This window comes from Cuculus canorus, chromosome 6 (assembly GCF_017976375.1).
Source record: "Cuculus canorus isolate bCucCan1 chromosome 6, bCucCan1.pri, whole genome shotgun sequence".
Taxonomy (NCBI): Eukaryota; Metazoa; Chordata; class Aves; order Cuculiformes; family Cuculidae; genus Cuculus; species Cuculus canorus.
Genome location: NC_071406.1, coordinates 17,551,613 through 17,573,418, shown reverse-complemented (window position 1 = coordinate 17,573,418; position 21,806 = coordinate 17,551,613). Strand labels below are relative to the sequence as shown.

Here is a 21,806-nt window from a genome sequence, read left to right as displayed (position 1 = left end):
CCCTTACCATACTACTAAAAAGAAAACCCAATTGTCCTGACCCCCGCCTTGTCCCATCTGTCCCTTGCTCAGGCCTTTCTGCAGTCCCACTTGCCTGTCTCTCCATCTGTCCCGCTTTTATTTGGGTGTCCCTGGATCTCTTTGCAGTGACATCACCCACTCCTGCCATCCCTTTCCCACAGCATCACCACCCTCTGCCCCTACCTTGGGAAAGGGCTAATCAGCAGCCAGAGAGACAGGGTAATAAATGGCCGTTATCTCGTTAATGAGCTGACATTAATTAGAGCCAAGGTCCTGGGAGAAGTAGCTGATTTATCCGGTCACCCTGGGAGCAGGTTAGGAGCTGACTCCATGGAAAGGCCATTAACAGGGAAGAGGTGAGGCTGTACTGCTGGGGTTTTGCCCTGCACCCATCTCTGCCTCCCGTCCTCCTCCTCCCTCTGGAGCCCAGCCCTGGCTCCCTTCCCTCCCAGGGAGCAGATGTGGCCTTGGGACAAGACCCAGTGAAGCAAAAACAGAAGATCCCGGAGGTGACAGGAAGCAACAGGGCTGGGGGGTCCTCCAGTGTGCCCAGCAGTGGGGACGCAGGGGGCAGAAGAGCCTGGCTGTGCACTGGGCACGGGTGGTGTCCTGGACCAGGGCTGTGGGAGCACGAGCATAGGGAGACAGCGGGAGGGGTGCCATGCATTCAGTCACTTCCCTGCTTTCCTAAATGATGCTGGGCTATGGGAGATATAGGCTGTTTAACCTCTCTCCTCAAAAGCCAAGGCCTGGGATGAGGACAGACCCTTAGGATGAGCCCAGGTGCTGCCAGAGCTCATTCTGGGGGCAGTAGGATGGAGAAGATCTCTGGACGGGTGTGGTTGGCTCACAGTGTTTCAGGATCTAAGGAGAAAAGAGGTTAGAGGCTAATGGGACTGGAAATATAGCAGTCACACTCTGGATCCTTGCAAGAAATGAATCTGAACTGATTGTGTGTCCCTGTCTCTCTGAGCCACATGTTTGCAAGGGATCAAGCTGACTGTTCCCAAGCCTGACCACCTCTTTAGTGCATCACTGCATCCTGGGAAGACAAGCCAACAGCTACAGAGGGGAGCCCTAGGGCATCCCTGCCTGTCCCCTGCGTCTTTATGGCCTGATCCTGCAGGATGCTGCTGCCACAGCCCTTCCTAGTGGCCGTGTGCTGGGATCAGTGCTGAAGCTCGCTTCAGAGCTTCCCTGGCTGTTTCTGCTGGGGGGCAGGCACCCTCCCTGCCCTGCAAACCTTCCCATGCCGGTTTGCTCCAACATGGGAGATGTTAACACTTTGTTCTGCTCAGCCTTGCCACGTCCCAGATATAGGGAAGCTTATTTGAGGAATTGCTTGGCTAAATGAACAGCTACTCAGAAATCTCTGCAGGAGGCCTGAGCTGTGTTTGCTTTGCGTGTTCATTTTTTTCTGGGGCAGGTGCCTGGGGCCTGGTCTGGGTAAGGTGGGACGCTGTACCCCACCAAGCCTGTGCAGTAACACAGGGATGGAGATGTCAGGATTTCTGCCTTCCAGGACAACTCCCTGCCTGTAGGACTGAGCAGCTGGTGTGCCAGGATGGAGAAGCCCTTAGAAGCCTGTGGCTGGCCCAGAAGTCCCTGGGGTGAACAGGAGAACTGGCAGACTCATACAGGAGGGGATGCGGGCAGGGACAGGGCGTGCAGCGTCCGAGCACAGCACGCCTGGAATCAGGCAGGGAAGTGGCATCATGACTTGCCTGGCACTTGTCTCCTGCCATCACCAAGCAGGGGGAGATCTCTAAAGACAGATAAGGAGCCCTGCAAGCATTTCTATGGGGCTCTGCAGATGGCTGCTCCACTCCATCAGTGGTATGGATGCCTCTACCAGTGTTTCAGCAGAGGGGACAGCTACCAAGCAGCCCGGGATGCTGGGGCTGGCTGTGCCAGGTCTGACACAGGCTGGGCTCAGCTCCCACTACTACCCGGCTGATTAAATCCATTATCTGGTTGGTTAACAGCCCTGGGCCACTCGTGGGTGACTTCAACTATTCATTTAGCCACAAATCACCACGGGGCTGGCAGTTTATTTACCTTTGCCATCAGCCTCCTGTGGCTTCCCAGACTCCAGAGATAGCGGCTGGCCCTGCTGCGAGGGGCAGGGGAAGGGCAGCATTGCACTGCAGGCAGTAGTCAAGGCTCCCACAAAACCTGTGACACCCCAAACTGCAGCAGACCGGGGACTCTTACACCCAGCACTTCTCAGCAGGGGCTCAGCTTGCTCTGGGCTGGAGGCTGCAGCACATAGATTAGAATGGGACACTTGTACAGCCTCTCTCATGAGAGAATGGCTGGGAAAACACCTGCAAGCAGGCTTACAGCCTGTGTCTCCAGCGCTGGCAATATTTCTGATCTGTATTTCTCTACTAGCTGGCTTGGGACTTCAGGGTGCTGCACGTTGACCTGAGGCACCAGAGCCAGAGCAGCAACATCTATGGCTTCCTGAGAGATGCTTTTAAACAAAGTTGTTGCATTATAGATCTCTTAACAGGGAAGTGATTTCTAAACATCGGTAGATCTGAGGACTGTGAGTACCTGAGGAGTAGTCAATGCAAGCAGACACAGGTGTCCTGGGGACAGGAAGGTCTTTCTAGGCTTAAAAGCTATAGCCTGGGCAGAAATCAGGGTACTTGCCACCTCCCTGGGATGGGCCTCCTGCAGTGGTCCCTGTCTCAAAGGTAACTTCTATTGACTGAAGGCAGGAGGTGACCCAAACCCACCAGAAAGACCTGGTGGTAAATTGTGGAAATATGAACAGCCAGAATGATGAGTTAGGTGGAAACCAAGACACAGCCCCAGCACGGATCATGTCTTCATCTGATGTCTGGGATAAGGACTTGATCCTGGGAAAGTAGAAGTCTGGTCCTAGTCGGTAACTTTTTATCAGGGTATGGATTTTCCTCGGCACCCTTGACTTTGATCTTGGGGCAGTTGGGTTTGCTGAGGGATGTTATGTTGCTTCCAAAGGTGACACTGAGGAAGTGTTAGGGCTGTAAAACTGAACTGTACTCCCAAATACCACCTGTGACCCTCATGGCTTGTTTCTGAGAGGTCAGGCACTGCTGGTGACAGCTTGGGAAAGTATGTGAACCGCTGTAGGTAGTGTTGTGGGTCTCTACAGGTGCAAAAAAATTTTGTGCAACAGATCTGTGTGTCTTTGGTGGCCATGTAGTGTTTGTCCTTCTAGTTTTACTCCTGCTGCTTGTCCTCTCATAGATGGGAGTTGCATGGAGGCAGTCCGTTTGAGACTATGGACACAGAGCTCCACTTGTCTAGCTGGGCACCTTCACACTGGCACTAAAAGGCTTTGCAGGGCTTATCTATGCAGGTGTACATGATGCTGTGACTGCTGCTTTCAGGTGGCTGAAGGAAGACTGGACTCCGAGTGTTCAGCTGAGGCACATCCAGAAAATCCCAACAAAGTGCCTGGGCAAATGAGACTCACAGGAAGCCCTGGAATGTGTGAAGGCTCCTTGTGCTGCCCGTTGCCCAGCAAAGGATCTTGTGACCAATGTCTTGCCAGAGAGGTGAGGGAGCTGAGAAACTTCGCTGCTACCTGTGCAGCATGGACCTCTCACTGGTCCTCACTTGATGGACAGGAGCAGACCAAGTGGCTAATTGTAGAGACACCTTTAGGGCACAGTCAACATGAGGTGCATCAGAGGACAAATGGAGATGTTGATGGGGGATCTTCCACAGCAGTAAGGTGATGTTTGCTGCTCTGTTTTCACAGAGCTGGTCACGTTGGGAGGGATCTGCTACCATAGGGTCAACAAAGGAGATCCTGGGTAATAGCACAGGGTGAGCTGTGGGAGGACTGGGAGCAACATGGTGCTGGTTGAGAACATCCCCCCCCTTCAAAGTCCACCTCCTCCTGAACTGGAGATGTTTCCTGGGGCAGCTCCTGTCCATAGCGCCCTGCACTGGAACGAGCTGTGCCTCTGGCTGATATCCTGGGGCCTGCTACCTGTGGCTGATGTTCGGGGTTGCCTTAGATCCTCTGTGGAGACCTTCCTGAGAAGGAAGGATGCTGGGCAGAGATAAGGGGCGAAGCCACAGCCATGTTCACTTATTACAGTGCTCAGATCTAGTTAGCAACCAGGTGAGCTGTCAGGAGACAACATGATGGATGGGTAAGAGAGTTCCCTCCTTCCTGAGGCGGGAAATGAAGCTAATCAGACCTCAGACACCTTAATCCAGCTCTGATCTGATTAATGACCCTGAAGACTGTGAACTCATCAGCACCCTGGCATCTATCACTGCTTGCATCCCACCCCTTCTGCCAGCCACCACTTGACTCGGCTCTCCTGTGCACAGCCTGCTTTCTGACCTGCACGGCGTGGGCTGCAAGCTGGTTGCTCTGGCTCTGGACAGCCCTCTTGCAGGGAATTCCCACCATGATTTTCCTAGATTTCTTTACTGGTATGTTTCCCCTCAGATTTTACAGCTGGTGTCTGCAAAGATTTCTTGCTTGTGCAAACCAAAGGCTGCAGCTTGGCTGCTTCTACTCTCATTGCTCTGGCATCAGTGACCTGGGCACCAGCCTGGGCTGCTGATCCTGGGAGGAGTTGCCCATCTTTGGAGAGCCTCTTTGGGTAGTGCAGGGGACTTCCACGAGGACAGTGAGGCTGTGACTAGGTGCTGTGACCCACACCCCAAAATGAGCCTCACACAAGACCTGATCTCACTGCCTCTGCTATAGTGGGTACAGCCACAAATGGTCCTGGGGCTTGGCAGGAGCTATCCAGGCTCTTCTGGGCTGGCTACCTGCCTGTCTACACTGTGTGGTGGTCACTGTGGTGGTGACTTCTCTGTCATGCCCCAGTGCAGCAGCCCCAGTCTCCTCCCTGGCTCTCAAGGCATGTTCCCTGTGCAAGTCTAATGAGCCGTTACAATCCTTGGAGCCAGTCCTGGGGTGTCAGATAAGGAAGTGGTGGCTCCTCCTTTGCCACTGTCACCATTGCAGGCTGTTGACCTGCAAAGAAGAGTTGTTCCACCTCTACTGTGTCCTCTGTTCCCTGGGTTTTCTGTTGCAGTTTTCTCCTGTGCTTTCCCAAGCCAGGCTGCTCCATTCCTCCCAAGATCCTGTCCATGCCTGTTGCTTGGCAGGGCTGGCTACTCACAATAAGGGACAGGGAAAGAGCTTAGGGTCTCTTTTGGTTGGGAAGGACATTGGCTTCTGTCCTGGGAAAGCACAAGGGAATGGATTAGGGGCCGGGGGCAGGGCGGTACAGCCTCCCAGGTGGTGGAAAGAGGGTATAGCAGCAGGTACGGAGATAGGGTGGGCGTACGGAAGGGGACACTGTTCCACCTTCACTACCTTCTGTCCGAGTAGGGTGTGTTACTGTGGGGTGATATCCATTTCAAATCCCCTTCTGAACAAATCCAGCTCTGGGCTGTCCACACGGCTGATTCCTACCCTCATCCCTCGCAGGGAGGTCACTGGAAAAGGTCTGTTGTGCAGCTGTTCCCGTACAAGGATGTGGGACCACTCAGTGAAGTTTGTGGATGCCGGGTTCAGGGATGGGAAGAAGGAAGTTGTCCCACACATGGGACCTTTGGAGCTACCGGCAGTGGGGTGACATGTATGCAGGTAGCTCAGCAGGCTCTAGAGCAGACTGGATAGATGGGGAAGAGAAGGCCCTGGGGTTACCGAGCAAAGAAAGCACAGGAGGTTAAGGAAGGTCCTGTATGCCCCTGCCTTTCTCCTCCATGGACATCTGCCAGCAGCCTCTATGAGACACAAGATACAGGGAGGGGTGGACCCAACTCTTGCTCCGGGAATACACAAGTGCTGGAAATGCTAAAGGAGTAAGAAATACAGGGATGGGAGCTCCCTTTAGCCATTATAATATTTAGGCATGACAATAGCAGCTGCCTCGCTTGCCTTCCAAAGAGCAGGACTCATCATAGGACTCAAACAAGCAGAGGCTTGTCTAGCTGTGTCAGCATGACACAAAAAGTTGGGACACAGAGGCGGACCCTCAATGCCAGAGACCACAGATGTACTTGCACATGCTTTGCCTCTTCCTAAAACCCAGAGCCCGGGGTTCTGGGCCAGCTCTGCTCCTGCTCACCCACATCTCGCAATTCAGCCAATGCCTTCCTCTCTGCCCTTCCCTGATGCCGCTCCCCAAGCTGTCTTGTCTGGGCAAATGAGTAGCAATCTGCCTCTAGGCACCTGTAGGAACTGCTGATGATCCCTAAGGTGTCTGCCTGTGAGTGAGAGCCTCTCTTGCCCTCCCAGGCAGGTGCTCTGTCCCCCAAGTGCCTGGGGGCTCTGTAGAGCCAGGGAAACAGTGGAGTCTAACAGGGCTTCACTTACATGTGCCAAAGTACACCTGGTCACTCCAGATCTCTTTAAGCCATGGCAACCACATATCTGCTTCCCCAATGAGGGGCTCCAAGGAAAGTGAGACTGGTTCTGAATCAGGATCATAGAATCATAGAATGCTTTGGGATGGAAGGGACCTTTACAGGTCATCTGGTCCTATCCCCCTGCAGGGTCAGGAACATCTTCCACTAGATCGTATTGCCCAGAGCCCCATCCAACCTGCCCTTGCATGATTCTAGGGTTGGAGGCTCCACTACTTCCCCGTGCAACCCATTCCAGTGTTTCACTACCTTAATTGTCCAAAATTTCCTCCTTATATCCCATCTAAATCTCCGCTCCCTCAGTATAAAACTATTACTCCTTGCCCTGTCCCAACAGGTGGGACAGGGTCGGCTCCGCATCAGGACGATGAGTTCTGCGCCCTGTGCAGAGGGTCCTGCAGGCTGGGCTGGGCAGCGACGCTGGGGAGAGCGCAGACCAGCCCGAGCCCTGGGGTGTCCTGGGGATGAGGGAGCCGGGGGAGGGAGCCAGGCGGGGCGGGGGGCCGGCGCGGAGCCAATGGGCAGCAGAGGCAGGTGGAGGGGGGGTTAAAACCCCCCCGGAGCCGCCGGGCGAGCGAGTGCCCGGGAGGAGGGCTGCCCGGCGGGGCCCCGCGGGTGGATGCCCGCCGGTGCCGGGGCTGCCCCGGGGCTGCCCGGCCGGGCTGTGCCCTGGCGGCGGAGAGCCGGCGGGCCGGGGGGCGCTCCGCACGGGGCCGGGCCATGCACAAGCCCATGGAGAAGTCCCAAAACTTCCGCATCGAGGCGCTCCTGGCTGAGGAGCCGGCGCGGGGCGCCTCTCCGCCGCGGCTGAGCCCCGGGAGCCCCGCTGCGAGCCCCGGTGCCGCCGCGCACTCTGACACCCCCTCGCCGCGGGCACCCCCGGCCGCTGCCACCCTCGCCCCGGCCGGTTTCGTTCCCAAGCCCGGGCTGCTGCACCTGCCCGGCCCCGGGCTGGGCGCCCTGCCGGCGCTCTACTCGCCCGCCGTGTGCCCGCTGCCGGCGCTGGGGGGGCAGCACCCCGCTTTCGCCTATACTGGCATCCCCCCGCTGCCGCCGCCCGGCGTCGAGCACATGAAGGCGGCCGTGGCCGGCTCCTTCCCGCTGGAGCACTGGATCCGAGCCGGGATGCTGGTGCCGAGGCTCTCCGACTTCCACGGTGAGTGACCGGGGCACCGACCCTCCCGTCGGGCGGGACGCGGCTCCCACTTCTCCCAGCTCCCCGCTGGCACCACGGGGTGCGGGTGCCCTCGGGGACTGGGGCTGAGGTCCTCGGTGCTATCCCTTCGCGTCTCCCCGGTTCGGGAGCCCTCGGGGCTGAACCGCGGTGCGGGGCTCTCGCTGCGCCCAGAGCCGCTCCCCGACCAGGGCAGGTTTGGAGGTGCCACTGGCGAAGGGGGGAAGGATCCTCGCTTCGGAGACTTCCGAGGGCTGAGGGGCGGCGGAAACCCGATTCGAAGGGCGAAGTCGCGCCCTACCCCGGCCTGGTGCTGTGGGACGGCAGAGCGGATCCGCTCCCGAGCCGCGCCGGTCCCAGCTGCGGGTCCAGCACCGTCACCGCCGGCTCGTTGGGCTCCGCCGCGGCGGGAAAGAAACGAAAATAAAGAAGCGGCGGCCGAAACCGGCACCGGGCATCGAATATAATCCACTCGCTGTGGTTGGGAACGAAGCCGCCTGGGTCCCTGCGGCGGGATCCACCCGCCGAGCCTGGGGCGGGGAGGGATGCGCGGCCGGGGAAGGAGCGGGGCTCTGGGTCCCTGCCCGCCCCTGAGCTCCGCACTGCGGGGCCGGGAGCTCCGGGAACCGGGCAGCCCGGCAGCGTGCTCGGCTCCAGCGCAGCCCCGGGCCCTCCGGGCGCGCAAGGAGGGTGCCGTCTCCAGACACTGCTTCTCGCGCGGTGGGCACGGCCAGGGATCCCGCACTGCAATGCTGGGCTACGGGTGGGGAGGGTCCTGCAGGGCACAAGGATCGACTTCAGGCTCTTGTCCCACCGGGGAGTGTCTCTGGCATCCCGGCAGTGCAGCCCGAACCCTGCCCTGTGCTCGGGGTGAGCGGGATCTGCTCGCCGCGAAGATGGGGCCAGCAGGCAATAAACCGAGAGTGGTGTTTGTTATCAAACATCTGACAGAGTATCTGGATTTATTAGCTGAGTTTAGCACCTTAATAACCAGGGAGCCCATTAAAAAAGAAAATATGACTGGAGAACTCAGTTAATTAATAAACTGGATGGATGGATAATAATGCAAAAATGAACAATTAACATGAAACGTCCCATTCGTTGCTCAAATTACGCCTGTACTGCTTGAATGAAAAGGGGCTCTTCTCCACCCTAGGCTGATTTTGTTTTCCCTGACTTTCTGTAAGACAGATCCAACTGTGAAGTGGTGATAGTACCTAAGGATGCAGAATAAGTCTCTGGTGCAATGGGCTGTGTGCACCCTTCAAGCAGGCCATTAAGAATGGGGGGGAAGAAAATCTGTATTTGCTGCTGGTGAAACACCTTCTTGCTCCTCTGCAGAGACCACGTTGTCCTCACAATATCTGGGTCTGTTAGTGTATCTCAGCATCCAGATAGCTTCATGAAGGGATATGTTTCACCAGAGTGGAATCACATGGCTGTACCTGCCCCGGTGCCCTGAGCTCAACTTCTGGCTGGGAAAATGTGGAGATGTTTGTGTATCAACAGATATGTCCCTCTTAAGTACAGGATCAGTTCCAGAGATAGTTATCTCCATTTGGGAGACAAATCCCAAATTATGGGCATAAGAACAGCTTGTAGAAGGAGCTCTTGGGCTGTACTGGGCTGCATGGGAACAGCATATCAATGGGTCTTGTGGGAAGCACTGAGCTGGGCTCCTGGGGTAGCTCAAGAGAGGAAAAGCAGTTCCTGACCCCAGTATTGGTGCACTGGGCCTTGGAGAGCGTAATGCAAAGTAGAGGCAAGGGAGACATGGAGGTGTAACAACAAAGTGGCAAAACCTGCCGACACTGCAGATTTAAAAAAGCAGAGCTAGAAGGTGTTTGCTCCCAGTTCTGGGGAGCCCATTACACTGGTCTCTCCCCAGCTTCTTTGATTGAGTACTTCAGGAATTTTCCTGCTGCGAATGTCTTCTTGCTCCAGTGTTCTCCAAAAATTTGTCATGCCAAACACCCTTCATTCTCTTTGCTTGCCTGGTCTGCACATACGAGGGTCTGTAGGTCCCTTTCAGCCTTCTCCTTCTCCCGCTACACAGCCCAGCTGCTTCCATCTCCTCTAAGACAGGTTCGAGCCTGACTGCTTTCAGGGTTTTCTTCTGTATGGCCTCCTGTTCCAAAGCACAGGGACAAAGCTGGGTTTAGAGCTTGAGCTGATGCCCCCCTGAAGCAGAAGGATGAACCTTTGTGTGTTTGCACCTGCTGTACCTGACTGTACCTCCCCACAAACATTAATTCCAACTTGGGGGACTCATGTTCGGCTTGTGATCTATTCTGCTCTCCACACCTGTCATCCAGAGACCCATCTCCCCTCGTCCTTGTCTGCCATTATTTTCACTACCATGTAGATTGTGTCATCAGACCCTATTCCTTGGCCATCCTCAGATCTTTGTTTCAGTACTTTGGGAACATGTGGGTTCTCAAGTGTATCCTCAGCCTTTCCTCTTGTGGGCTCACTGCAAGTTCTGAAAGCAGGTCCCTTTCAGCATGCCTTGTCCCTGGAGTCACCAGGACTGGCCCCAGCTGCATGTTACAGCTGTGTCTGGGCTCATATTGCCCCAGCATGCTGGACATGGCATGGAGATTGTGGTGTGGCTATGCAGGAACAAGGAAGGGTCACCTGTGTCCTACCTAGGGCATGCTGCCAGCCTAGCCCTTCCTCATTCCTTTGAGGAGGGTGGTGGGCTGGACAGGAGCTTCCCACTATTGGCACAGGGCTCCTGGGCTGCCAGTGGTTCCTGATTGCCCTGTCCCAACACCTAGCCTAGACAGACTAACCTGCCTGGTTGAGATCTCCAGAGTGACTGAGCACAAGTATGCTGCTTGTGCTGGTCGTTTTTAGCTGTCTGGGTAGCAGTGGACAGATATTTGGGAGAGATGCTTCTGAAAGCCTCCTAGAACATGTTCTGGGACACCCCAGAGGGAGCTCACCCTTGTGATTTATTTATGGAAGATTTCAGGACTGTATAATGAATTTCTTCTTTAGCTGCCTGTGTGGAGATGTTTTGCAGGCATCATCTGGTTTGGTCTCCTGGGGACAGTCAAGGTGGGGGAAGGAGCAGAATAGTCCCCAAAGTGACAAGCTTTGCAGGGATGCAGTGCACAGGCTTCCCCCTCTCTCACCTGTGTATGGAGGAGGTAGGATGCAGGGGAGATGACCTCAGGCAGTGGGTATCCATAGGAACCTGACCTAGGCTTGAGTGCTGGGGTTGCTCAGAGATGTTGCTGTGGTGCTAGCAGGTGCCACGCTCACCTCCCTAGCTGCCTCTGCAGAGCTGCAGCCAGAGCGTTTGCTGCAATGCGGAGTGAGAGGACAGGGTGGGAAGTCTTGAGTGCAGGGGCAGGCAGGGATGCTGCCCACCCAGGCTCTGCTGCTGCCGGCCTGCATCCCTGTCCTAGAGCTTTGAGCACTTCCTGAACCACACAGAGGGAGCATTTGGCACCCGGGTGCTGTGCGTATCGGTATTTCTGGGAGCTGTGGTTAATTTGTCCTGGCGAGCAGCATGGAAATGCGGTGCAGCAGTGGAGCCGGATGCAGAGACCCGCCACAGAGGAGAGTTGTAGGAGCAGAGAGCAGTGACATATAGCTTCAGGCTCTCAGGAAGAGTGAAGAATTCCACGCTGGAGCCCTGGTGCTCAGATATCTTTCTTGGGACACCACTTCTCTGCCTCCCCCACTCACCACATTGATGGCTTGGAGCCCAAGGCAGATCTTGCCAACAGCGGTGAAGAGCTGCCTAATGGGCTGTTCTGGGCCAGGAAAGGGGGCAAGACAAGTCATATCAAACTGCTACAAAAAAGCAACGCCTTCCAAGGCTCACCAGGTGCACAGTGATCTGGCATCAGCAGGAAATGTGCTGGAAAACAGCTGGCAAGCAGCAATTGAGGGGTTGATGGAGGAGCAAGCAAGGGCCTAGGAGAGGTAGCACGTACCCTTGCACACACTGCCCCAGGGACAACAATCAGGGCTGCCAGCAGGCTAGGAGAAGCTTCTGGTGATGGCCCTGAAGCCAGTGAGACCACCTTTCCTCTTCCCAGCCCTGACGTCTGAAGAAACACCTCCAAAGCAGACAGGGTGCTAATTTCCTCTCCTTTATCTGCTAGCCCACAAAGTTAAGTGAACTATAGCTAAACAAACCAAATTAAAACCAGTGGGTTAATATCAACCTAGGATTACCCCTGTTATCAAGTAGGCGGAACTGTATCAAATAAACCAACAGTTCTTTATAAGCTTTATCTAATTATCCAGGAGGCAGCTGCCTTCTAGAGCTCCTGGCCTCAGACTTGAAGGACATACCTGGCTCCAGGCCAAGCAATTTATTTACTGACATTGCAGCCAAATGCAGGGTACACATCGCGGGGGGGGGGGGGGGGGGGGGGGCACAAGACCTGTCAGGCTGAAGGGATATTGAGACAAGCTCTGATCCTGGATGGAGAAGATGGCTGGGCAGATAGGAAATCCTTTGGCAAGCAAAGATGTGATGCTGAGGCAGTTGCTGGTCTTCTGGTAGGAGCTGGATAAGGCAGAGAGCCTTCCTGAAGTGTTATTCTATCTGTGGGATGGTAGTTGTGGTGGAGATGTGTTCATAGCTCAATCGGCAGGGATTGGTGGAGGTGAGCTCTGTCGGCGGATGCTCCCTGTACATCCCTTGGGTGGATGTTGTTCATGTGATGGCCTGTTGCAGGACAGAGGAGGACAGGACTGCACCAAGCACATTGACAGGACAGGCTCTACCTACCAGCAGCCACAAGCTGTAATTTCCTCTTTGCATGGGGAACTGGAATTTACCTTATACCCTTTGACTCCCCTTCTGCCTTCTCCTTTTGCTTCTTCACCAGTGAGAAATTGCAGAACTTCTTCCCTCCTTACATTCCCCATGCAAAGGAGTCAGGGCCCTTCATGGAGCCTGACAGCAGGTCTGAGGCCAGAGTTGTTGGTGGTTCAGGTCCATGCTGAGCTGCTGCTGTCGATGGATTAAAGTTGGGTGGATCTTAGAGCTGTGCCAATTTGGGCTCCCTCATCTCTGCTGCAGGTAAAATCTTGAACAAGTCATGATGGGAAGCAGTGGTGATGGATAACAGTAGCTGCTGAAGGGTGTATGGACAGAGGCGGTCACAGGTTAGGTGGCCAGCCATACCTATGTAGGCTGGGCTTTGAACTGATGGTGGCTTGAACTGTATGACAACACCCCAGAGGAGTTTGAGGTTGCATTTTTTTTGTCAGTACTGAGGCTGGAGACAGGGTGGATTTCCAGGGAATTCAGGATCTGTACAAGTTTTGCTATAGACACTAATATACTGAATCTGAATCGGAGGCATGAGACAGAGAACCTGGGTGTGGCAGAGGACTGTGCTCTAGCAGTTGGTCCCCTACTATTGGCAGCTATTAGGGGCATATCTAGACAGACTGAATTCCTCCTGCTTTTGGGGTCAAGACTCTCTTGTGTGCCTCCACTCTCCCCATATCTGTTTTTAGTCTGGCCACATCTGGCCTTGCAGGAAGAGTCACAGAGGAGCCCTTTGGGGTGGTCTGAAAGATTTCTGTGCCCCCTGGAGCCAGGATGCTGTGCTTTGAGTGTAGAATTCAGTCTGGAGCATGATAATTTTTCCACCCTTGGTTAAACACCCTTCATGTCCAAAAAGCCAACCCCTCTGGATTACTGGATGCTAGGATGTGGGTATATCCTTTTCCTTTCTCTTTCCTCAAAGCATCCTCTACAGATCCTACCCAGAAAGAGGACTTGCTTAAAGGGACCGTTCCATGACTCGATAGAGTCAGCCCATGCAGTGCAGCCCCTGCTGAGGGAGGGACTGGGGCGCCTGGTGTCCCAGTGCACCCACCAGTCTCTGGCAGCAAAAAGGGGTTGCTGGGTGCCAGAGCCCTTGGGCTGCCAGGTGCTGCCTGGGGCTGATTTGTGTTATGCTCCTCACTGACATGGACTGAATTAATTTCTCCTTCAATTCTTTCTGATGCATCTCTGGTCTTCAACCCTGAAGAGCTGCAAGGAGTGTTAGCTTGGGCTGCCCAGTCCTTGTAGGTGGTCTTCCCCGTGGCATCTCCTATCCTTAGCAGAAGGAAGCCTTCCTAGGTCCATTTGATCCCACATATCTGCTGAGGATTTGTATAGAGCAAGCATCTATAGCCAGTCGAGGCTTGGACAGCAGCCAGGCTTGGCAGACCTGAGCTGTCTTTCATCTAACATTCTTGTTTGTCCCAGCAATCCTTTGAGCCTCTCATTTAGTTGTAGTCTATGTTTTGTGTGCAAAATAACACGCCATGTGTGTCAAAGCTATTGGCACCGCATGCCTCTACACAGTCTCTACTTTAACTGGCCAGTGGCTGCAAGCTGGGTCTGTCTCTCCTGGCATTTGTGGGACTGCAGATGAAGGAGGGGTCATGTTTATCCCCACTCCCACAAGGAGTTTGCAGAGCCCCAGCCCAGTCTGAGTTTTGCCTGTTTAACCCTTCCCACTCAGTATCCAGGTACCTGGGATCAAACCTGGATCATGATCAGTTAATGTGTCCTTCATTAATTCCTGCCTCATTCGTCACTGCTGTGTTTGTGAAGGGCTCAGTGGACACCTTGGGAGATGGGTAGGTCAGGGATCAAAGCTGGAATCTGGCAGAGATTACATGGATGGTGCCCCATGCCTTGCAAAGCAGGCAAGCCAGAGTGACCCTTTGCCAAGCAAGGCACGTCGCTGGGGCTGAAATGCCCTGTCTTGCTTGCCCGCTGCAACACAACAATGGGGACATGACAAGAAGTTTTCCCATCAATGCCCCCATCGTGCTGTTCCAGCGCTTTACTACCAGTTGCAAACCTCTGGGTTTCGTTGCTGCTGCAGTGTTGGGAGAAGCAGTAAAAGCTGAACCCCAGGGGGACAATAAAGCCAACAGAGAGGAGATAAGCAGGGATCAAACACTGAGCGGCAGCCACCCCATGCTGGACTCTCAAAGGTCCCTTTGTTCCTGTTGCCTCCTGATTCAGCGCCGCGCTGCCTTCAAGGGCTATGGATGAGATAGCGGGGCCCACGGGCAGCCCTGCCGCCGCAGCCCCTGGCAGTTCGGCAGCCACCTGCGCAGCCTGGCAATAAAAAAGGAGGTTTAATTTCAGTCACAGGACTGATCCCAGTTGCACACCAAGGCCTGATAATGTATCTTGCTGGTTCCTATCAGGCAGGCAATAAAGCCATTATTGGGGCAGGAGATGATGGAAGAGACGCTCGCCTTCCTCCTCATCCCGGGTTTGCCGGGAGATTGTCCCCTGCAGTCTCCAGCCTCGTTTTCCCCTGACACCCACCCACTGTCTGTCCCACAGCTGCCCCACAGTCTGGCTTGATGGGAAAGTGCCGTCGGCCCCGCACAGCCTTCACCAGCCAGCAGCTCCTGGAGCTGGAGAATCAGTTCAAGCTCAACAAATACCTGTCCAGACCCAAGCGCTTCGAGGTGGCCACATCACTGATGCTCACCGAGACACAGGTAATTTGTTCCTGGCTGGTGTGATGGAGGATGGCACTGGCCAGCTGTCAGGGAGGCGAGGGGACGCACTGCAGGGTAGGAAGTACACATCACAGGCCATAGTCATGTTCCCAGCTTGGCTGCCATCAGCCCCACACCCCACTGTCCCCATCAGCACCCCTTCCCAGGACATCTCCTGCAGAGACATGCCTGGAGACCTCCAGGCTCTGCTCTTGTGAAGGGCACTCCAGAAATACTGCTCCTTTTTTAACCCAGCACCACCAACTTAGATTTCAGAGCCCTCCCATCTCTCCCCACACTGTGGGAGCAGGCATTTTGTGGGGCTAAAATTCCTCTTGTAATGTCCCTGTGCATGTCCTTGTGTATCCTGAGGAATTGCTGGTCCCCTCTGTCCCCAAGCCCCCTCCTGCGGGGCAGGGGGACGGGAGCAGCCCTCTGGGCTCTCCTCTCCCTGTGTCACTCTCAGTCTTTGGGCACAGACCCACAGCGCCACGGGATGACCCGTGACAGAGGCTTTGGGGCACCCTCCGTGCAGGAAAGGCAAGAGGGTGAGTGGGGACAGGATGGGGCAGGGACACACACTGACACACTCTCTCCCGGTTGCTCTCCCTCGGCAGGTGAAGATCTGGTTTCAGAACCGCCGCATGAAGTGGAAGCGGAGCCGCAAAGCCAAGGAACAGGGGTCTCAGGCGGAGCCCGAGAAGCAACGAGGGCTCAGCAAAGCCTGCGAGAAACTGCTGCCCGACGAGCCGCGGGGACAACCCGTGGAGAGCCCCGAGTTCCTGGGGCACAGCCTGCACCCCAGCACTGCCGAGCTGGGATACGGCCCGGGCTCCTCCTACTCAGGGGGCGAGGAAGAAGAGGAGGAGGAGGAGGAGGACGAGATGGGTGCCGTAGAGAGGAAGATCGGCTCTGTGTTGTGAAAGGCAGGCGGAGCCGGCCGGGAAGAGGAGCTGGGCTGCGGTGTCAGGGTCTCTTTGCTGCAGACACAGACTGTGCCCGGGTGGAGCTGGGGGGGTGGGGGGCTGCAGGGCATCTGCCCCCCTATTAACTTATGTGTGTTTGGATCCTATTTAACTCGTAACTGTTCCTCTGTGTGTATCTGGGGGAGTCCCCACATCCCTCCCCTATAAAGCTGTTATCCAGACGCCTGTGCTCTTCCTTAGGGGATGGGAGGCTCTCCTCACCCCCTGCCACCAAGCTGCCCTGCTGGGGTCCCTGGGGAGCCAGGTGGGGACAGCAGACCCGCACAGCTGGCAGCCCACCAGCACAGCTGGAGGAGACAGATCCCGGACTCTCCTTCCCCTGTGCACTGCCTCGTCCCTCCCTGCACACAGGACAGTGACTGGAGCAGCACATCCTGAGCCCTGAATGGTGCCAGCTGCCCCTTCTCCTTGGCGGCGTGAAGAGCTGGGAAAGAGGATGGCCAGGTTGCATGCCAGCCTGCCATGCCTCCATCCTGCGTCCCTGATGGGGTCTGTGCTTTGCAGGCAGAATTCAGCTGCATTGTGAAGCAAAGCTGATTAATTGGCTACTGCGGCAGTGCTGTTTCCATGCTGCAGTTGGCTTGGTTGCATCGCTGTGGCATTGCTCTAACGTGAGGTGGGGATGGAGCCCTCCTGGCTTTAGGGTGATGGTGCTCAGGCTGTGAGGGTTCAATGGTGTGTTTTTTCCCTGGCGATGTCTGAACCCCTCTCAGTCCCTTTTGGGGCTCTTTGCATGATCTCTTGAGACCCTGCTCACTCTGGCTGCGTTCAAAAAAAACCCTGGTAGCAGGATGACAACAGACACCCTCTGCCACATCCCGAGAAGCACTAGGGTTGAGCCCTGACATCCCTAAGTGAGCAGGTTGCCCTTGTGCTCAGGATGCTGAAGGGTCCTGGCAGACTCTACAGACCTCACATGCCTCCTTTCTGGGCCTCCTCTTGGGGATGCTGAGATGGATGTGTGGGCAGAGGCATCAGCTTCACAATGCCCAAAGGACAGCCCTGTTTCACCACCCCTGTGTTTGCAGGGCTGCAGGAGCAGTGCATGCTGGGCTGGGGTGCCCCGTCCCAGAGCAGACTGGACTGGGATGCCTGGTCCCCAGAAAGCCCATGGTGTTTCCCTCCTGCTCCACATCCTGCTATCTCCTCCTCTTTTCCCCTTGTCCTTGCCTGGGGGTGACAGAGAGGGCTGCTTGCCCCCAGGACCTGCCTGTGGGGGTGGGAGCTGGTGAGGGGCAGCAGCTCCCGAGGACTCCTGGGGCACCACCAGCAGCTGGTCAGCAAGGGATGGGACAGGTAAGCATTGGTGCAGGGCTGTCACACCTCTCAGGACTGGATAACGCCTCACAGCAGCTGGGGTGCCATGGGGCTGGGGGCAGCACCCTGGCCATGGGGACAGATGTGGTGCTTTTGGGACAGAGGGATGTGCAGGGGAAGCAGGTGATGGGAGATAGGAACATGGGGATGGATGGATGGATGGACGGACGGACGGACCAGTATACTGATGAACTAGTGAACGATGGTTCAGTGTGGGGTGACAGTGACACGCAGTGGCTGCTGGCAGCTCAGCAGCTTCACCCTAGGTAGGTGGCTTCGGTGCCCAGGACTCCTGTCCCCAGGCCACACATCCTAGGGTATGGCAGGGCCTGGCTGCCCATGCAGGAGGTGTCCAGACCCTGGCACTGCCCAGAGGGGAGCTCTGTACCTGGAGAGTATGCAACCCTTTTTCCAAGGGGGCAGGTGCCAGGAGCGTGTGATGGTTGGTGTAACACAGAGCAGGACAGGAATAAACACAGAGAAAAGAAAAAAAAAAGGAAAGGAAAGGAGAAAGGAAAGGAAAGGAAAGGAAAGGAAAGGAAAGGAAAGGAAAGGAAAGGAAAGGAAAGGAAAGGAAAGGAAAGGAAAGGAAAGGAAAGGAAAGGAAAGGAAAGGAAAGGAAAGGAAAGGAAAGGAAAGGAAAGGAAAGGAAAGGAAAGGAAAGGAAAGGAAAGGAAAGGAAAGGAAAGGAAAGGAAAGGAAAGGAAAGGAAAGGAAAGGAAAGGAAAGGAAAGGAAAGGAAAGGAAAGGAAAGGAAAGGAAAGGAAAGGAAAAATGGCTGCAAGAGCTTCAAAGCAAAGGCATCTATCACTCATTGTACAACCTGGTCCTCTGGCAGTAGGGGAGCATGGACAGGGCCGCAGGTTGGAGCTGGGCACACTGGGGTGGAGGTGAGATGGGAGGGACAGGGATGGCAGAGGCAGAGAGTAAAAGGAGAGAAGGAAAACAACAACAACAGAAAAGAAAGAGTGCCAGGAAGGAGGGAGTTGAAGGAATGTCACAGACTTAAAACATTCACCTTGATGGTCTCTGACAGGTTTAATTTCCAGAGTACAACCATTAAAGTGATGGATGGGAAGCGTTCATCTCGAGCTTGGCGCACACGGGCCTGCCGTGACTGCAAGAGGGTTTGTTTTGTTGCTGTTATTTATGAGGTTGTTTCTGCAGGAGCCAGGCACTCGTCCAATGCTGGGGGGGCAGAGGAGGGAACACGATTGATGCTGGGGGAGTTGGGGTGCTGATTTACAGCTGCTTATCCAGATGACTTATGTCATAAACATTGACAAATACTATTAAAGCTGCACCTCCTTCTGCTTCTACCCTGGCACCTTCCCTGTGCTGTGGGATGTGGCCAGCCCTGCTCTCTGCCACACTGCTGCCTGCACACCTCGGAGAGGCTGTTGTCCCTTCCCAGCAGGGACACAAGGGTCTCCTCCCTCCTGATAGACATCCAGGACACTGGGAAGATGAAGGAGTGTTCCATGGTGGTGGAGCCCTGTGGAAATGATATTCGGGATACCTGGTGGGCTTGTGCAGCCAGGGCTCCCTAGCCTGTGTCCTTCTGCCCCTTTGCTAGTCTTGGCCCCATAACCTCTTTTGGCAACTGTCACAACTTGTTATTCCTGTCGCTGTTGCCCCAAGGAGCTCGGGATGACCTGGCCCCATGCAGGTGCCGCCCCACGCAGGTGCCACCCCATAACTATGCCAGCACCCTCCAGCCTGCTGCATCCCACGGCCGCCACGCCCCCCTCACGCCCCCCACCCCCCCCCCCCCCCCCCCCCGGCATTCCCACCTCTTACCCACAGGCTCCTCACCTACCCATTCTGTGCAGCCACATACTTCAGGACAGCCTCTCTGCCCACGCAGCTTTGTGCCTGCCTCCTGCTCCTGCACCCATTCTCATTACCCCTTGTCCCTGGGCTCTCTCCTGCACCCCTCCCTCTGCCACCTGCCCTGCTCCATCTCCCTGCACCTGAACTCCACCATCTCCCCAGTGGTGCCTATCTACCCCTGCACACCCTCGGGTCCTCCACCTGCCCCCTGCACCCATCCATCTGCCTCTGCTCCCCCTCAGCTCCCATATCTGCCCCCTGCACCCCTCTATCTCCCCTGCACCACCTCAGCTCCCCCATTTGCACCATGCACCCTTCCATCTGCCCCTGGACTCTCAGCAACCCCATCTGCCCCTCTACCCCTCTATTTGCTCCTGCACCCCCTCAGCTCCCCAATCTGCCCCATGCATCCCTCCATCTGCTCCGTCTCCTCAGCTCCCCCATCTGCCCTATACACCCTTTCCTCTGTCCCCACAACCCCTCAGCTCCCCCATCTGCCCCCGCACCTCTCTGTCTGCCCCTGCACCACCGTCTTTGCTCCTGCACCCCTCAGCTTCCCAATCTGCCCCATGCACCCCTCCATCTACCCCCTGTCCCTCTCAGCTCCCCCATCTGCCCTATGCCCCCCTCCATTTGACGCCACACCCATCCATCTGTCCCTGCTCCCCCTCAGCTCCCCCATCTGCCGCCTGCACCCCTCTACCTCCCCTGCACCACCTCAGCTCCCCAACTTGCACCATGCACCCTTCCTCCTGCCCCTGCACTCTCAGCTTCCCTGCACCCCTCTATTTGCTCCTGCACCCCCTCAGCTCCCCCATCTGCCCTATACACCCCTTCCTCTGTCCCCACAACCCCTCAGCTTTCGCATCTGCCCCTGCACCCCGCTATCTCCCCTGCTCCCCGCCCCGCTCTACCTACCCCCGCCCCCCGCCCCGCGCGCTCTGCCCTCCCCGCCACCGCCTCCGTTGCCCCGGGAGCCGCCGTCGCCGCCGCGTCCGGTCGCCATGGGAACGCAGCCCCGCGGCGCGGAGCGGCCGGGCCTGGCCGGGCCGGGGCCCGAGGTGGCGCGGGGTCCCGGGGCCGGGGCTGGGCTGCCGGGTGCCCGCCGGGGGGTGTGGGGGCTCTGCCGGAGGGGTTCTGGGCGTGACACCTGGTTGTGCTCGGAGCCGTCGGGGGGAGGAGGAGAGGGGAGGGACAGGGCGGGGAGGGAAGGGGAGAAGGAAAGCAACAGCAGGAAAAGTAAAAGGAGAGAAGGAAAGCAGCAACAAGAAAAAAGGAGAAAAGGAGAGAAGGAAAGCATCAGAAAAAAAGAAGTAAAAGGAGAGAAGGAAAGCAACATCAAAAAGTAAAAGGAGAGAAGGAGAGCAACAGCAGGAAAAAGTAAAAGGAGAGAAGGAAAGCAGCAATAAAAAAGGAGAAAAGGAAAGCATCGGGAAAAAAAGTAAAGGAGCGAAGAAGGACAGCAACAACAAAAAAGTAAAAGGAGAGAAGGAAAGCAACAAAAAAACGAAATAAAAGGAGAGAAGAAAAGCAACAACAACAAAAAAGTAAAAGAGAGAAGGAAAGCAAAAAAAAAAGTAAAAGGAGAAAAGGAAAGCAGCAACAGGAAGAAGTAAAAGAGAGAAGGATAGCAACAGAAAAATAATAAAAGGAGTGAAGGAAAGCAACAACAAAAAAAAAAGTGCAAGGAAGGAGAAGAGGAATTGAAGGGATGTTGCAAAGGGGCTGTCTGGCCCTCTCCATCGGGGACACAGGGTTCCCTCCCTCCCCCCCGTGGACATCCAGGGCACCAGGAAGATGCAGGAGTGTTGCATAGTGGTGGAGCCCCGTGGGAATGATGGGGCGACAGGGGCTGACAGGGCTGTGCAACCTCATTGCTGTCTACAACTGCCTGAAAGGAGGCTGTAGAGAGGCCGGTGACGGTCTCTTCCCCCAAGTGACAGGCAGTAGGATGAGAAAGAATGGTCTCAAGTTGCCCCAGGGGAGGCTCAGATTAGACTCAGGAAAAAATTCTTCTCTGAAAGGGTTATTGGGCACTGGCACAGGCTGCCGGGGAGGAGGTTGAGTCACTATCCCTGGAGGTATTTAAAAGATGGGTAGATTAAGTGCTCAGGGAATGTTTAGTAGCGGACAGGCATGGTTGGGCTTGATGGTCTCAAAGGTCTTTTCTAACCTAGCTATTTTGTGACTCTATGGAAGCCGAAGCGGAGCCCTGCACGGGGCCATGGCCTGGGCCCAGGGGCTGTGAGCACAGGGGACATGGCCTGGGGACAGCATGGCCATGTGGCGAGGTCTGCACTCAGGTGCACAACGGGGATCCTTGCAGGGATCTATGTCACCCTGAGCTCCATTTGAGGGGGTGTTGGTTCCCTGGGAGGTCAGATCATAGAATCATAGAATGGTTTGGATTGAAAGGGACTTTAAAGATCATCCAGTTCCAAACCCTCTGCCATGGGCAGGGACATCTGTCACTACACCAGGCTGCTCAAGGCCCCATCCGGCGTGGCCTTGTCATGGCAGCAAAGAGTGCCCAGGTGCAGGAGAAGTGTGTGTGAGGGCTATTTCCTCTTGTGTTTCAG

The 21,806-nt window shown here is 55.8% G+C and overlaps 1 protein-coding gene across 1 annotated transcript; it reads left to right on the top strand.

Moving 5' to 3' along the window:
* The first annotated feature begins 7,022 nt into the window (after positions 1–7,022).
* LOC104056595 (motor neuron and pancreas homeobox protein 1) lies at positions 7,023–16,053 on the top strand. Its single transcript, XM_054070316.1, has 3 exons — positions 7,023–7,576; positions 14,931–15,091; positions 15,709–16,053. The coding sequence occupies exons 1-3, from the start codon at positions 7,141–7,143 to the stop codon at positions 16,012–16,014; spliced, it is 903 nt and encodes a 300-aa protein (XP_053926291.1). The 5' UTR covers positions 7,023–7,140; the 3' UTR covers positions 16,015–16,053.
* The last annotated feature ends 5,753 nt before the right edge of the window (positions 16,054–21,806 follow it).

What these genes read in the sequence shown, in the direction of transcription:
- LOC104056595 (XM_054070316.1), top strand. Translation starts at nt 7,141, where the DNA reads ATGCACAAGCCCATGGAGAAGTCCCAAAACTTCCGCATCGAGGCGCTC. An exon ending in GAGGCTCTCCGACTTCCACG is followed by an intron (nt 7,577 to 14,930) that starts GTGAGTGACCGG and finishes TCTGTCCCACAG; the next exon opens with CTGCCCCACAGTCTGGCTTG. An exon ending in TGATGCTCACCGAGACACAG is followed by an intron (nt 15,092 to 15,708) that starts GTAATTTGTTCC and finishes CTCCCTCGGCAG; the next exon opens with GTGAAGATCTGGTTTCAGAA.